This window comes from Euprymna scolopes, chromosome 32 (genome assembly GCF_053919585.1).
Source record: "Euprymna scolopes isolate OS-2025 chromosome 32, ASM5391958v1, whole genome shotgun sequence".
In the NCBI taxonomy this organism is placed as follows: Eukaryota; Metazoa; Mollusca; class Cephalopoda; order Sepiida; family Sepiolidae; genus Euprymna; species Euprymna scolopes.
In genome coordinates this window covers 52,906,198-52,921,835 of record NC_136513.1, presented here as the reverse complement: position 1 = coordinate 52,921,835, position 15,638 = coordinate 52,906,198, and the positions used below count along the sequence as shown (strand labels likewise).

At 34.6% G+C, this 15,638-nt stretch overlaps 1 protein-coding gene across 5 annotated transcripts in view; it reads right to left on the bottom strand.

Annotated features, from left to right (window-relative positions):
• LOC145256358 (putative ATP-dependent RNA helicase DDX28) overlaps positions 1-15,638 on the bottom strand; it is a 92,733-nt gene that overhangs the window by 69,070 nt on the left and 8,025 nt on the right. For 4 of the 5 annotated variants that reach the window (XM_080115180.1, XM_080115181.1, XM_080115178.1 and 1 more), the window contains exons 3-4: positions 11,936-12,211; positions 5,315-5,422 (exon numbers count right to left, since the gene is read on the bottom strand). In XM_080115180.1, coding sequence (XP_079971306.1) covers positions 5,315-5,422; positions 11,936-12,211 — 384 coding nt within the window. The remainder of the gene's footprint in view (positions 1-5,314; positions 5,423-11,935; positions 12,212-15,638) is intronic. The other variant, XM_080115182.1, reaches the window with a different exon arrangement.

Here is a 15,638-nt window from a genome sequence, read left to right as displayed (position 1 = left end):
TTGAATCTTGTATGCAGTTTAAAATCTTTAGTTCGAATGCAGTGAAGTGTAAGAAACAGCGAATCAGGTTTAACGTTTCTTGACTTGCAAAAACATGAACAAAAGTTCTAAATTTTGGAGATGAGGGTTGATTGTTTGTGTTATTACACTGGTCAATAGCAAATTTGGTGTCTCAGTTTTGTAAGCTGATTTTGGACAATTTTGATGTGCTGAATCCAAAAATAACACTCTTTTTGCTGGGTCAGGTCGACATTTTAAGCTATCGTTAATTTTCTATTTTTTAACTTTTAAATACCCGAGAAAGGTACAACAGAAGTATTAACTATTTACCGTTTAAAGTTCTATTACCTGAACAAATTTAAATTTTTTAGCACTAGCAATACAAAGAAGAAAGTATTTGAATAAACAATTTTTGATTTAATTTTAATTAGGGAGTCTAAGTTTTGCGATTATTATGCGATATTTAAAGATAAGATAAGACTTTATTTGGCCCATACGGGAATTCAATGGTAAAACTTGTTATTAAAACACACCAACATATGAAAGAAGACGAGAAGGTATGTCTTACGTATTGGTTCTGTGTGTTTCAGAGTCAAATTATTTCATTACTGTGCGATTAAAACTGTTCGCAGGACATAGATATAATTGTGCCAAATTTTTTGATACAGACTTTAAATTTCATGGAGACAACGTACACAAATTTAATTTTTAATTTTTTTCAGGTATACAATGGCGATTCGAAGAATGTGTGTAAATAAGCCAGATGTTTTTTGCTATGTTTGTGGTGAATACACACTTGCACCAAATCGCAATACTGTCACCACCTTTATCAAGCGCGTTTACTATGCATATTTTGGCATGAAGCTCAGCGATCAAGACAAAAGTTGGGCACCTCACATGGTTTGCAAAAGATGCACAGAGCATCTCCATCAATAGAGCAAAGGCACGCGAAAGTCCATGAACTTTGGCACCTCCATGATTTGGCGAGAGCCTTCAAATCATGCAACCGATTGCTACTTTTGTGCTATCAATGTCATGGGGATTAACAGAAAAAATTGCACAACACTGGAGTATCCCAATCTGCCGTCAGCTATGCGCCCTACTCCTCATAGTGAAGAAATTCCCGTACCTGCATTTGAAGATACAAGTATTGAAGAAAGCAACAGTAGCCAGGATGAAACTCAAAGCATTACCACTACCGATGATCATCATGATGCATCCTTTCCCGATGACAATGATGAGCAGCCAAAATTGTTTTCCCAAAACGAACTAAAAGATCTTGTTCGCAATTTAAATTTGCCAAAAGACTCTGCCGAATTTCTTGCATCTCGTTTAAAGGACAAGAACATGTTAAATGGTAAAGTTAAGGTAAGTTTCTTCCGTACCAGGCACCAGGAATTTTTAAGATATTTTGCTCAAGAAAAAGAATTAGTCTATTGCAATGACATAGTAGAGCTACTGAACATCTCGGCGTACCTGAATACAAATCAGAGGACTGGCGACTTTTTATCGACAGCAGCAAAAGTTCTTTGAAATGTGTGTTGTTAAACAATGGAAATCAATTTGCATCTGTGCCATTGGCACATTCGACAACATTAAAAGAACAGCATAAAGCAATTAAGTACGTCCTAGAAAAAATTTCTTATGACCAACGTAAATGGCTGATTTGCGTTGACTTAAAAATGGTCAACTTCTTGCTTGGTCAACAGTTTGGATTTTTTTTTTTGCTTTTTATGCCTCTGGGATAGTAGGGATCGTACTCAACATTACGTGAAAAAAGAATGGCCAGTACGTGAAGAGCTTGCAATTTGTAGAGCAAAAAATCCGATAAACAAGCCTCTAGTTGACAGGGGACGCATTTTATTTCCTCCATTGCACATAAAGCTCGGTTTGATGAAGCAATTCACAAAAGCCCTGGATAAAGATGGACGGTGTTTTCAGTTTCTGTGTAAAACCTTCCCCAATTTGTCAACTGAAAAATTAAAAGCTGGTATTTTTGATGGTCCTCAAATTAGGCAGCTGATCAAAAACTCTCCCGCGTTTGAGGAGACCATGCATCCTGTTGAGCAACAAGCGTGGAATTGCTTTGTTCAGGTTGTGATGAATTTCCTAGGCAACACAAAAGCAGAGAACTATAAAGATCTAGTAGCAAACATATTAGTGGCCTTTAGGAACCTTGGCTGCAATATGAGCATAAAAATGCACTACCTGTACTCGCACATGAACCGCTTTCCCGAAAATCTTGGCTCTTTAAGCGATGAGTATGGAGAGCGCTTTCACCAGGACTTGAGAGAAATGGAATCACGCTACCAGGGAAGGTGGGACATGGTGATGATGGCGGACTACTGTTGGAATTTAAAAAGAGATGTGCAAGCACCAAAACATTCACAACAATCAAAAAAAAAAACGAAAATTTAGACCGTAATAATGCAAACATTAAGTTTTCATTTTTAGTTACATGTACTGTACATGAAGTGTACATGATTCTTTGTTAGAATACAGCAATTTTATCATAAAAACTGACATTTTGCCATTGAAACATCATTAGTAAATCTTGAAAACATTGTTTTAAAAAATATAAGTCGCATAATTTTAAATTCAAATTTACAAGAAAAATTGACCTCCGAGAGCAAAATGGATGTTATTTCTAGATTTAGCATGGCAAAAAAATCAGTTAAAAAATATCAGACACCTTTTAAAAAGTGTCTTTTGGTTGACCAGTGTTATTCATCTGACTACTGTTCTCATCTTGAGTTTGATTTTCACAATATTTCGGTTGATATAACCTCTGACCTTCTTCAGGTGTATTTTGTCGAACTCGGGAATGTTTCTGTTGAGCTCAAGAATTTGGACGGAATTTCAAGCAGAACCCTTTATTTACTTCATGAGGGTAGCGTACTCTTGTTCCATCAGCCATGACTGGATAGAGGTCCTAAGTAATTTGCAATTGTATTTTTTCAGTCGCCCACACTGAGGATTGAACCTTCAACCTTCAGAAGAATATCACTTTTACAATTGATTTTTCCAAGTACTCTAACCACTGCGCCATGGGTCCTTGCAGACATTGTTCTTTGTGTTATTTGTGCAATGTTTCAGTCAGTGTAGGCATGTATCAGGCATGCTGGTTGCCATCTTGGAAAACAAAGGAGAAAAGTAACTTGCTCCGTAGATGGTTTTGTATTCTTGGAGTTGTTTTTGTTGTTTCGCCATGGTTTCATATGTAAAAAATTTTTTTAACTTTAATAGTAAAAGGGGGATAATCCGCCAAACTTTATTAAAATTACCTCCCCTTGTCAACCAAAAAATCTTTTCACATGACAAAAAAAATAAAAAAACAACTTCAAGAATACGAAACCATTACAGAGCCAGTAACTTTTCTCCTTCCTATTCCAAGATGCCTGATAAAGACCTAAATGTTGCACAAATAATACTCAAAATGAGAACAATAGTCCAATCAAAACAAGTAATACGGGCAATAGTGTTAACATTAGGAGCCATTTTTGATCTCTCAGATAAAGGTTGATCTGTCATACATCCTATCTTAGTAATTTTTTTAATAACGCTTCAATTACAGCATGGAATGATAAAATTATCGCCTTAGAAAAAACGACCTGATTCCATTTCCATTTTATGAAAACTGGTTTTCTTTTTTTGTTGCAGACCATCTACTAGTTGTCCAGTAGTGTACAAATCCCAAGAGCCATAGCAGCCTTCTATCATGTCTGAAAGTGACACAATGTTCAATGAACGCGATCGGAGATGTGCTGCTGTTCAACTCATGCTCTCTACCAATCCAAGTTATAACAACGGGACCATTGCCAGCACCTTCAAAATGCAAACCCAGATGGTTTAACACTTGAGGGACATGCCCAGGGTGATGAAAACAAAGTTTCCGGCCACAGTTATGGTCTTTGGTGTCATTTCACATGCGGTCCACATCATACCACTTCACATCTTTGAAATTGGTTTGAAAGTAAACTCTAAAGTGTATCTGGTTGTGCAGAAGAGTGTGGTAATCCCTAGGTGCAATTGGGTGGCTGCTGGCAGACTCTAGGTATGGCAGCAGGACTCGGTGCCAGACCACAAGTCCAAAGAGACTGAGGCTTGGCTTCAGAAGGAGTGCTACAACTTTGTACCCTTCTCTCACTAGCCCTTCCCCCTCCTCCTTGATCTGAACCCGCTGGACTACTTTGTTTGGACATACGTCGAGAACATCACCAATATGACCTCCCACAACACCAAAGCCAGCCTGCCATTCGACGGGCTCCTGCCAACACTTGTGGAAAAGGCATGCTCCCAGTTCTGGACGCGTATCAAGGCAGTAATTGAGGTTGAAGGTGGCTATGTTAAATAGATGTCAGCTCTACTACATAATCAAGTTATCTGAATTGATTTAAAAAAAAAAATAAAGCTGTAGTGTTGTTTTCTTTAGGGCGACAATTTTTATTATTCCACCTTGTAGAATTTTACTTGGACTTGTTCTTCTATTAAAAGGACACTTGTAATCTCTCTGTAGTCCAATTATTATTGACCTTGACCAAACTCATAATAATTTGTATAAGATACATGCAAGCATATCTCAAAGACATATTCTTTATGATAAAACTTGTTTCAAAATTCTAGTTATCTGAATCATCCTGAATATGATACAATGTTAGGTAAGGTTTCTGGAATTTGAGTTTATTAAAAAAAAATTTTTTAACCCCATAAAATTCTATTTCCAATGAGTCCTCAATAACTCTCCAAATTTCTGGTTGAGATAAAAAAAAATTTAATTTTTGCAAAAAATTGGGCACACTGTGCAACATGTCATATTTTTTTCTCATAATAATTATTTTATTATTAAAAAAAAATAATTTTATTATTAAAAAAAGATAATTTTATTGTTAAAAAAAGTTATTTTAGTATTAATAAAAAAATAATTTTATTATTAAAAGAATTTTTTTCAATTTTCGAAAAAAACTGGGCACACTGCAATATGTCATATTTTTGACTCATAATAATTATTTTATTATTAAAAAAAGATAATTTCATTGTTAAAAAAATAATTATTTTAGTATTAATAAAAGAATAATTTTATTATTAAAATAAGAATTATTTTCAATTTTCGAAAACAATTGGGCATACTGTGCAACATGTCATATTTTTTTCTCATAATAATTATCTTATTATTAATAAAAAAGTGATTTTATTATTAAAAGAAAATTATTTTATTATTAGTAAATAAAATAGTAATTTATTTTTAATAAAAAAATTATTATTTTATTACTAAAACAACAACAATTATAATGTAAAATAGAAATATCCTTTTTACCTGAATGATGGTTGGTTGTGTGATTCCAATTTCAGACAGACTCTTCAGAATATTTTCATTTATTTGGAAATCATGAAAACTTTTCGACTCCGACATAATGGATGGATTCTATGGGAAAAAATTTTGAGATGAGGATTGATAATTTGAATTGTTAGGATTATAGTTCTCATCTTGGATGACAATGTTTCGACTAATTTAACATCCGACTTTCTTCAGATGCATCTTGTTGAACACGGGAATTTGTAGGATTTTTTTTTTTTTTTTACATGGAGTTCACCACTTATCAAGGCCCAATGGCCACTCGGGGATAAGGGTTACTGTGTGTACAGTAATCAAAGGGATAGTGTAGCAATAGTATTAGAGAATTGGTAAGGTGTCATTACTTAGGGGGGGGCGGTTCATCAGGAATTTGTTTGTGTTGGACTTGAAGACATCCAGGTTGAAGTCGGGAGGGAAACAGGCAAACAGAACAGAGTTCCACAGGCGTGCAGTTCTAAGAAAGAAGCTTTGTTCATGGAACCTACGTTTTGATTTAGACACAGATAGGTAGTGGGGAAAATTATTGACAGTGGTTTCAGCTAGTCGGGTGTTTTTTGAAAAAGATTGGCGAGGGGGGGACCAGAGAATGGAGCTCAGACGAACACTTGCCATGGAAATAACGATAGAACAATGACAGGCTCGCTACGTCTCTTCTGTGGGAAAGAGGTTGCAGGGTAGAGAAAAGGGCATCCCCCACCAAGCCATGATTTTTTATTCATGAGAGTATTTTGTTCTTGTTTCATCAGCCATGACCAGGTAGAAGAATTAAATAACCTGGATGTTATTCTCACAATCTTCTATTCATGTCAATTATATAAGAGTTCTGCTTGAAATTCTAAATAGATCCACAAGTTTAAAACTTCAAAATCTAGTGAGTGATGTCCTTTTCCCCTCCCTACAAACTTTTTCTCATAGAAGAGACATTATTATACTTTTACTTTATCATTATTTTCATGCTCAACTGAGCTTTAATTTATCCCCCCCACCCCAAAAAACATTCAGAGCAAGAACTCGTCTAGCTTCAACCATTTTCAATCATTTTCCTTTCTCTTGCTCTCTTTTTTTCACTTGTGAGTCACCACTTATCAAGGTCCAAAGCCACTCGAGGATAAAGGTTAATAAATGTTTTAAGGTGGTAATGTAGTATTCGTTAATGGTATAAATTAGGAAGAATTTGATTATTTATAGGGACAGCTAAACAAGAACTTTAAAGGTTACCATATTGTATTCAACTGGGAAGCAGACGAGTGGAACAGTGTTCCACAGGCTAGCAGTTCTGGGAAAGAAGCTTTCTTCATGGAATCTGCATTTAGATTCAAACATAGATAGAAAGTGAGGGGAAATCTTTTTTTGTTGCAGACCACCTACTAGTTGGCCAGTTGTGTACAAATCCTAAGATCGATAGGAGCCTTCTAATGAACGCGAGTGTTTTTTGTAAAAGTTTAGCAAGGCAGAACCATAGATTCTCTCTGTACCTAAATCTAAACAAAACTTCCATAAGCAAAGATTTTTTCCTTCTTAAAACTGTCTCTCTGTGGAACACAATACCACTGGGCTGCTTCCTAGCTGACTACAACACAGTTGTTTCCAAGTTTACTGTAAACAAATTCTTGTTGAATCACCCTGTTGAATAATCAACTGCTGCACATATCATTACCAATCATCAAGGTATTATCTTGCTGTCCACCTGAAAATTATCTATCCTCTTATCTGATTCTTATTCTCGAGTGGCCTTTGGGCCTTGATAAGTGATGCTACCTTAGGAAAGAAAAATAAAAAATAAAAATGCCTCTGAAGAAAGTTTGCAGTTAACATCAACAAAACATAATTGAAACAATACAAAAATTCATGTAACAAAAATATTTTTATTACAATATGTATAAGAATAAAACCATTAAAAAAAAAATAATTTTGAAGTAAAAACTATTTTTAAAAATTAAACTGAAATTACATAAATATTAATCAGGAGGAGCACTTCCTCATCATACACTAGCATGACTTCTACTAAACGGAAAACATTTCATTAAAAATATCTACATTACAAACAAACAAAAATAATTAAATCTGACTCTTCTTTTTTCTGTTTTAAGGCATTTATTCCCGTTACTTTCTGAACAATGTTTGTTTCTTGTTTTTTGTTTTGTTACTGTTCATTTCGTCTGCCATGAGATGAACAACCCCCACCGACCATTTCGACACCAGGTTAAAAGTCTCTCACCACCACCACCACCACTACGGGACCATACGTCCATCTCACCCAGAACATGTTTTTCTTCCTTCTGACCTCACGCAAGTTATAGCCAGCCATTTTTCGCCTTCAAATTTATACGTCCATTTTGCTGCACTTTGCTTCTCTTCAATCACGTGCTGTCCTTTTTGTCTTTTGCTTCTCACGCAAACCCACGCACACTTGCTAATTTGCATACATGTTCAAAAGCTGCTGCTGCTATTTTCACACATGCTCAGATGTGCTGCGTTACACCAAAGGACTTGCAGTAACTACTATGTTTTTTTTTTTTCAAGACAAAGTTCAAATCACTTTGATTTCTCAACATGGGAATCATATGCTAAAATAAAAAAACATCAATAGTCATACTCATATGAACAGGAGTAAACTAGCAGGCCTCCCGGCATCGCCCAATCATAAAATACACTTAAATATGATATTTTGATTAATACAGATTTCGTATTTATTATTATATTATATCGAACCCAAATATAGTAATGATTAAAAAAAAAAAAAATGACTTGTGCGCTACTAGCGAGAATCAAAACCAAAACGTTTAGCTTACGATTTACTTTTTCCTTTGACGTTAATGCCTGAGCTATGAAGACATGTTTACTACAAAGCTATTACGTTACGCATGGAATAGGAAGCTGTATTACAATGACCTTCCTGTGTTTTTCTTTTTCCCTTCTGTCTTCACCTAGCAAATTCCATTTTTTTTAATTTCCACTTTTGCACCGATTTTCCCTGGCTAAAACCCAAATATAAAGTTTTGCATGTGTTCGAATACCCTATATATTAAGTTTCATGCTTGTAGACCAAAAACTTGACAAACAAGTTTGGTAGGAATTTTTTTTAAACAACTATATATACATATATATATATATATATATATATATATGTATATAGAAAGAGGCTTGTGTTTACTATAACCTTTTTACACAAATATTACGCAAGTATAAATCATGTAGAATATCTGCATGAATATAATTACACGTAATAGTTAACTAAAGAAGATCATCCCATAAGAAAACCGAAAAAACTAATAGGGAATTAATTAAAATGAATATTTAAAAGAATATACACATTAGCTAGATCTTTTGCAGATAAATGCAATTTCACGATCCATATATACAGTGGCGTATCTAGGGTATGGCAGGTATGGCCTGTGCCATGGGCGCCACTCTAACACGGGCGCAAAAATTGCTTGACAAAAATTAAAATTTGAACATATGCGTAATTACTGGAGCGAGTTTTTCTGCATAATTCTATTATGTATTATAATATTATGTAGGTTAGGTATATCTAAGGTATAAATTATTAAGAAGGGGCGCACATTCAAACTTTGCCATGGGCGCCATTTTACATAGGTACGCCACTGCATATATAACAAAGTTTTATTTTCTTTTTAAATAGAAAAAAGGGTTTTTAAATATGAATATCAATACACAAAAAAACAAAACAAATTTATAAGAGTATATAGATTTACATATATTTTTATTTTCTGGAAATAGAGAGTGCATTCTTTTGTTGGCTAGTATAATTCAGGGCAGATAACAAATTTGTTGCAGATTTAGAATTAAACTTATTAGAAAAAAAAAACACAGAAATATCTTTATGATGTACATACTCGCCACAGAACAAAGATGTCATATTCTAAAAATCATGTAGGTTTGGCTAGTAACTTTTCTATTTGGCTAGTAAACGAAAATATTTAGTTGTCAAAGGTCAACTAAAGATAAATTTGTCCGTAGAGCCTTGTTTGAGCTGGTAAATCTTGGTTCCTAACAAAGGTTTAGAAACATATCTGTAATTTGGTTGGCACTTTCACATTTTCTGCACTGCATTCTCTCACTCACGGACGTGATGTCACTAGTCTCAGTCTTTTCTACAAATACTATTATGACGTGTTCTTCAGAAATGTCTGATCTATTTCCTGCTTCCTTTGTTTCAGCTCGTTAGACTCATAGATATGGTGGTCTTCACAAATTCTACATTTTGATACCTCATTGTAACAGCTTGCTATTTGAGTAACATTTTTTCCAAGAACTGCAGGCTTGTGGAACTCCCTACCTGTTGACTGTTTTGCTTTTCAAGTACCACTCTCTTTGGAATGCAATATTTTAACCATCATCGCTTTTAATCGCGTCATAGTTTGATTCCAAGTGCAAACAACTGTTGGCTTTTATCGCAGCTAATGTAGCTGTTATATGCACAGCACAGGTAACCCTTTGTTACTGACATATCTTTCTCGTTTCACTTTTTCCTTGTGCAGAGGTTTTTTTTTTTTTTATATTTTGCAAACTTATTCTTCAGTTCTCATGATTCCAAATTCCATTCTGCTGCAAGGCCTTGTTCAATAAATTACTTTCAAGTATTCTTTGGCTGGTCAACCTTCTTGCCGTTCAGAAATTATTCTCCTTGGCCTTTTAGCTAGGAACAAAGTGCCGTATCAGAACAGATACTAGCCAAAAGCTAGCTACACTTTACACCTTAACGAATCATGTTTTCCTGACTGCTGGAAAACTGCTTCTCTGGTACCAGTTTACAAGAATTCTGGCGAAAGAACTGACCCATTAAATTATCGCCCCATTAGCGTCCTCCTACTTTTCACCAAAATATTTGAGTCCATAATTAATCAAGCTCAAGTCCACCACTTTACAGTTACTAAACTTTTGCCTAATCATCAATATGGATTTAGGCAAGCCCATTCCACAGCAGATATTTTAACTATAATCTCTGAACATAAATGCCATGCACTGGATAAGGCAGAAGAGGGGAGGGTAGTAGCCCTAGATACATCTAAGGCTTTTGACAGGGTATGGCATGATGGTCTTTTCAGGAAAATCAGATTATACGGTATTACTGGACAAATACTTAACATAATTAAATCCTTCTTAGATAAGAAAAGAATCCAGGTTGTCCTCGATGGTCGTACATTAAAACAATATGATATAAATGCGGGTGTACCTCAGGAGTCGATCCTTTGACCATTATTATTTCTGATATTCATAAATGACCTCCCTGATGAAATAGTATCTGAGATGGGTATATTTGCTGACGACACCACATTCTATAATAGTCACGAGGGGAAAACAAATGAATACATATCCAAGGCAATGGCAGAAACTGTAGAGAAAAACATCCAATCTGTAGTGGAATCGCGTCAACAATGGATGGTAACGTTCAACGCTGCCAAGACTAAGCTCATTTCCTTTAACGATTACAAGAAACCTTCTTAAACAATAATAGCTGTGGCTAAAGATACATTACCTGAAAGTACTCCATTCAACCTCCTCAGCTTAACGTTCACAGGGAACATGAGTTGGAACAGATACATTGAGAGCATTGCCAAAATTACAAAGAATGTGGGCTCTCTCTACCGTGCTAGAAAATTACTTACACCTGAAAGCATCCTGTACCTCTATACAGCCACGATTCGCGCATGTATAGAGTATTGTTGTCACATTTGGGCTGGTGCATCTGCTACTGGTCTCTCACTCCTGGACAGAGTTCAAAAGAGAGTCGGCAACCTGATAAGTCCTGAACTGTCATCTAAGCTTTGGCCTCTGTCCCATCGACGAAATGTTTTACAAGTATTTTAATCGTGGATGCTCTGACAAACTACAAGCCCTTGTACCCCCTTGACGTAAATACCCCCCGACAAACCCGACAAGCAGCAAAGTCCCACCCCTACACAGTAGAGATCCCTAGATGTAAGAAAGCCTTCTGCTCTAATATTTTCTTCCCCAGAACTGCTAGACTTTGGAATTCCCTTCTGGGTTCCTGCTTTCTCAACTATACTGACATGCAGAAGTTCAAGTTTAATGTGAACAGACATCTTGCTGCTCAACTCCCTACATAGTATCCCTTCAACTTATGTCCCTGATAGTAGCTCCCTACATCTGTGCCTTGTTTGGGGTGAAAATGTAATAATGATAAAAAAAAAAAACTTCACCTTTTCTGTCCTTGGTCAGTGGAAGAAAAATCCTTCATGACAGACAATTTTAATTTTTGTTCCTATCCAGAGTGCCTCTTTTTGGGGAGCTGGATTTTCCCCACATTAAAAACCGAACTTGTGTCTAACTCTGCCCTCATGGGGAGGCAAGTAAATAGGAACCTTCTTGTGATTCAAGACATCCTTGCGTCTGCAACAGTTTATCCGTGCGGATGAGCATTCTATATGTCGCTACCAGTATAACTGATTCGGCCTCAAGATAATGTTTATGCTGGGCAAATGTAGCGTTTCAGCAAATTCACTGACTCTATCCATTATAATAGGTGAAAGTCAAATATCAGTCCATTATAAAAGATAAAGGTCAAGGTCAATAAGTGAAGATGAAAAGTTTCCTCACCTTATCCCAGTCCATCAACGTGAAATGGTCACCCATGGATTTTCTATTCTTCCATCCGTAGGAAGCAAGTACTTCAGGATGAAAGTCACTGTACGTCTGACCCTTGTGGTGGTTGTATTCTGTGCGCTTGCAAGAGATAACGAGAGGTGATTTAAACTGCAGTTTTTTCTTTCTTTTTAAACTGAGTAATTCTTTCTTTTGCTCCATTTTTTTGTTGATTGTATCCACCATTTTATGGGGAATTGTGATCCGAGGAACTGATACATTGGCTTTAAACTGCAAAGAAGCAAACAGACAAAAAAAAAGTTAAGGAAAGGATTTAATGCACATTTTCGATACAGGTCTTCAATTAAATTAGCCAAAATAAGAAACTACTGCTTCTAATGCCTAAGCAGATTACTATATATGAGGATCCAATAAAATGAAATGCCGTTTAGATAGAATGTATGAAAAAAGACATTTTCAATAAAGGTCTTCAATTAAAGACAATTAAACACAGGAAGGACATTATAATACAGCTTCCTTTTTTCGTCACTGCCATCTCTCTCTCATAGACATGGTGTTACTAGTCTCAGTCTTTCCTACAAATACTATTATAGCACATGTTCCTCAAAATTGTTTGATCTATTTCCTGCTTCCTTTGTTCCAGCTCGTTTCACTTGTTGGTCTAGTAGTCTCCATCAGTTCATTGTTTTAATATCTCAGTGTAATACAGCTTCCTATTCCAGTAGCTTCTTTTCAAGGACTGCAATGTTATAGCACTCTCTTCCTACTCACTGTTTTCCTTCTACTTACGGCCGTGATCTTTTCAAGACTAAGGCCAATAGGCTTCTCCTGTTTTTGCAATAATCAGCTTTCGTTCTTCTTAGCCCTTTTACATCAAGTGGCTTCATGCCTTGTCCTGAGCAATTTCCATAAAAATAAGAAAGAAAAAATATAATAAGAGATTGACTTGTTTCATTCAGATCACTTTTTCTGAAAACGTTGATTAATCCAAACGAAACCAGTCAATCTCTCATTTTTGGGGTTTTTTTCTTCTTCTTTCCTGATTTTTTTCTTCCTTTCTGTCTTTCATAAAAATTTTGCTAAAGTTCAAAGTTTTATTCATCTTACCAATCATTTTTTTCCTAAATAAAAACTTTGGTACATTTTACAGATCTGTTTCATTCACAGAAAACAACTGATGTTTGTATGTCAATACTGGATATTTCCTTCTGTAGACTCATCAAAAAAAAAACAAAGTTTTCAAAGAGAAAAATGCATAACAATGTAATAGGTAAAATTCAGAAACCAAAATCACTCACATTATTTCATTCCCTATGGGCTGCCATCTTGTTCTATCTTGACCTATTTATATATGCTCCGTTTTTATATCTTAACGCATCAAACTTTTGCTTGATATGCATAAATAGAAAAAATTTGTAAAAGCATACATTTTCACAAAAGCATTATATATATATATATATATATATATATATATATATATATATATATATATATGATGAGAATAATGGAAATAGTATTTCGATAAAATAGAGAAATAAAAAATGAACAGAGATGTGTTCATCAATGTTTTGTCTTTATTTTGAGACTTCTCTGCATGAATGAAATTAAGAAAACAAAACACCAGTACAAATTTTGCGCATCAAAAAAAACATTTTCAAATATTTGCATTGGTGTTTTGTTTTCTTAATTTCGTTCATACAGAGGAAGTCTCAAAATAAAGACGAAACGTTGATGAACACATCACTTAGTTTGTTCATTTTTTATCTCTCTCTCTCTCTCTATATATATATATGACTACTTCATTTAATCACAAATTAATATACGAGAGTATAAATTTATGTGTAAACTAAGTATTTACTTCAACAGTGCTCAATACATAGTAGAGCTAGGTGGTAAGTTCTAAAATATATATAGCAATTAAGCTACACAGAATATTCCACATTTCATCCACGCTAGTATTCATCAATCTTATGCCATAAGCCTGATGAATCCTAGCGTGGATGAAACGCAGAATATTCTGTGTAGCTTAATAGCCATATATATTTCATATATATATATAATAATTCCTTTGTTCCAGCTCGTTTCACTTGTTGGTCTAGTAGTCTCCATCAGTTCATTGTTTTAATATCTCAGTGTAATACAGCTTCCTATTCCAGTAGCTTCTTTTCAAGGACTGCAATGTTGTAGCACTCTCTTCCTACTCACTGTTTTCTTTCTTTTGCTCCATTTAAGAACCACGTTGTTTACGACCTACAATGCGCTAAATGCAGTGCATCTTACATCGGAAGCACTACCAGATTGCTTCATCACCGCATTAAAGAGCACTTAAACACTACTGCTTCGTCGTTCTATAAACATATTCGCACTTGCATTAATTCAGAACCAGATTTTCACATCAACATTCTTGCTTCTTCAAGAAACGTAGGTCAACTTCGTATCCTCGAATCTTTAATTATTTCAAAAAATACTCCCACACTAAACAATAGACTGGAATTGAGCTCCGCTTTTATAATATAAGTTTAAAACATAAGAAAAACAATAATTAAAAAAAAAAAAAAAACCTTGCTTGAATAGTCATCTCCCTTGATTCACAAACGCAACAAGTATTTCAAACATCAACTGATTTATTTTAACGTTCTCCTAACATCATTTTTTGTTCTATATTTCGCGGTATCACGTGGCAAACTCTGCGGCTACTTTTCCAATTTTGAACACTCTTCCGCTGTCTTCTCTTGAAAATGGACTAATAAGTCTGAAATATATTGAGATTTATATCACCATTGAATACAACAGAAAAAAAAAATTACTGTTGTTTAGAGTTAAAATTTGTGTGAAAAAGAAAAAACAAACAACAAAAAAAAGAACTTTATTTCTTTTGTTTGCATTTAATTTTACTCTATATAAAAAAAAAAAATCTCGCATTGTTCTTGGCTTTTAATTTTACCTTATATATATAATTAAAAACTCTGTGAAACATGTGCCATTGCTTGAATCTTGTCTTCGACGAGCGAGTGATTCCATCTTTAAAAATTAAAAATGGATGACAGGTGAATATATATATATATATATATATATATATATATATATATAGAGAGAGAGAGAGAGAGAGAGAGAGAGAGAGAGAATAAAAAGGAACAAACCGTATTATGTGTTCATCAACGTTTCGTCTTTATTTCGAGACTTCCTCTGGACGAAATAAAGACGAAACGTTGATGAACACATAATACGGTTTGTTCCTTTTTATTTTCTCTATTTTGTCGAAATACTATTTCCATTATTTTCATCATATATATATATATATATATATATATATATATATATATACATATATATATATATGGTCATTGCTCGGAAGCATGAGTAGGAATGAGGGTGAAGAGTTGTATGTTTTTGTTTCAATTTTAGCTGATGGTACCCAAGTCATATATATATCTATTTTAGTTTTGATCTCACTATAAAAATAAATATGTAATCTACATAAATTATACAATCATATTTAAGCGTATCTTATGATTGAGCTATGCTGAGCGGACTGCTAATATTTTCACAGATTTCAATGACAATAAAAATATGGGAGTATGAAGCATTTGATGCTCATCATTCAATCCCTGGCAACGTCGGGTCCCTCTGCTAGTATATATATATATGTATGTGTGTGTATTGTTATAACATCCTTCTGTCTAATGAAACAATGGCA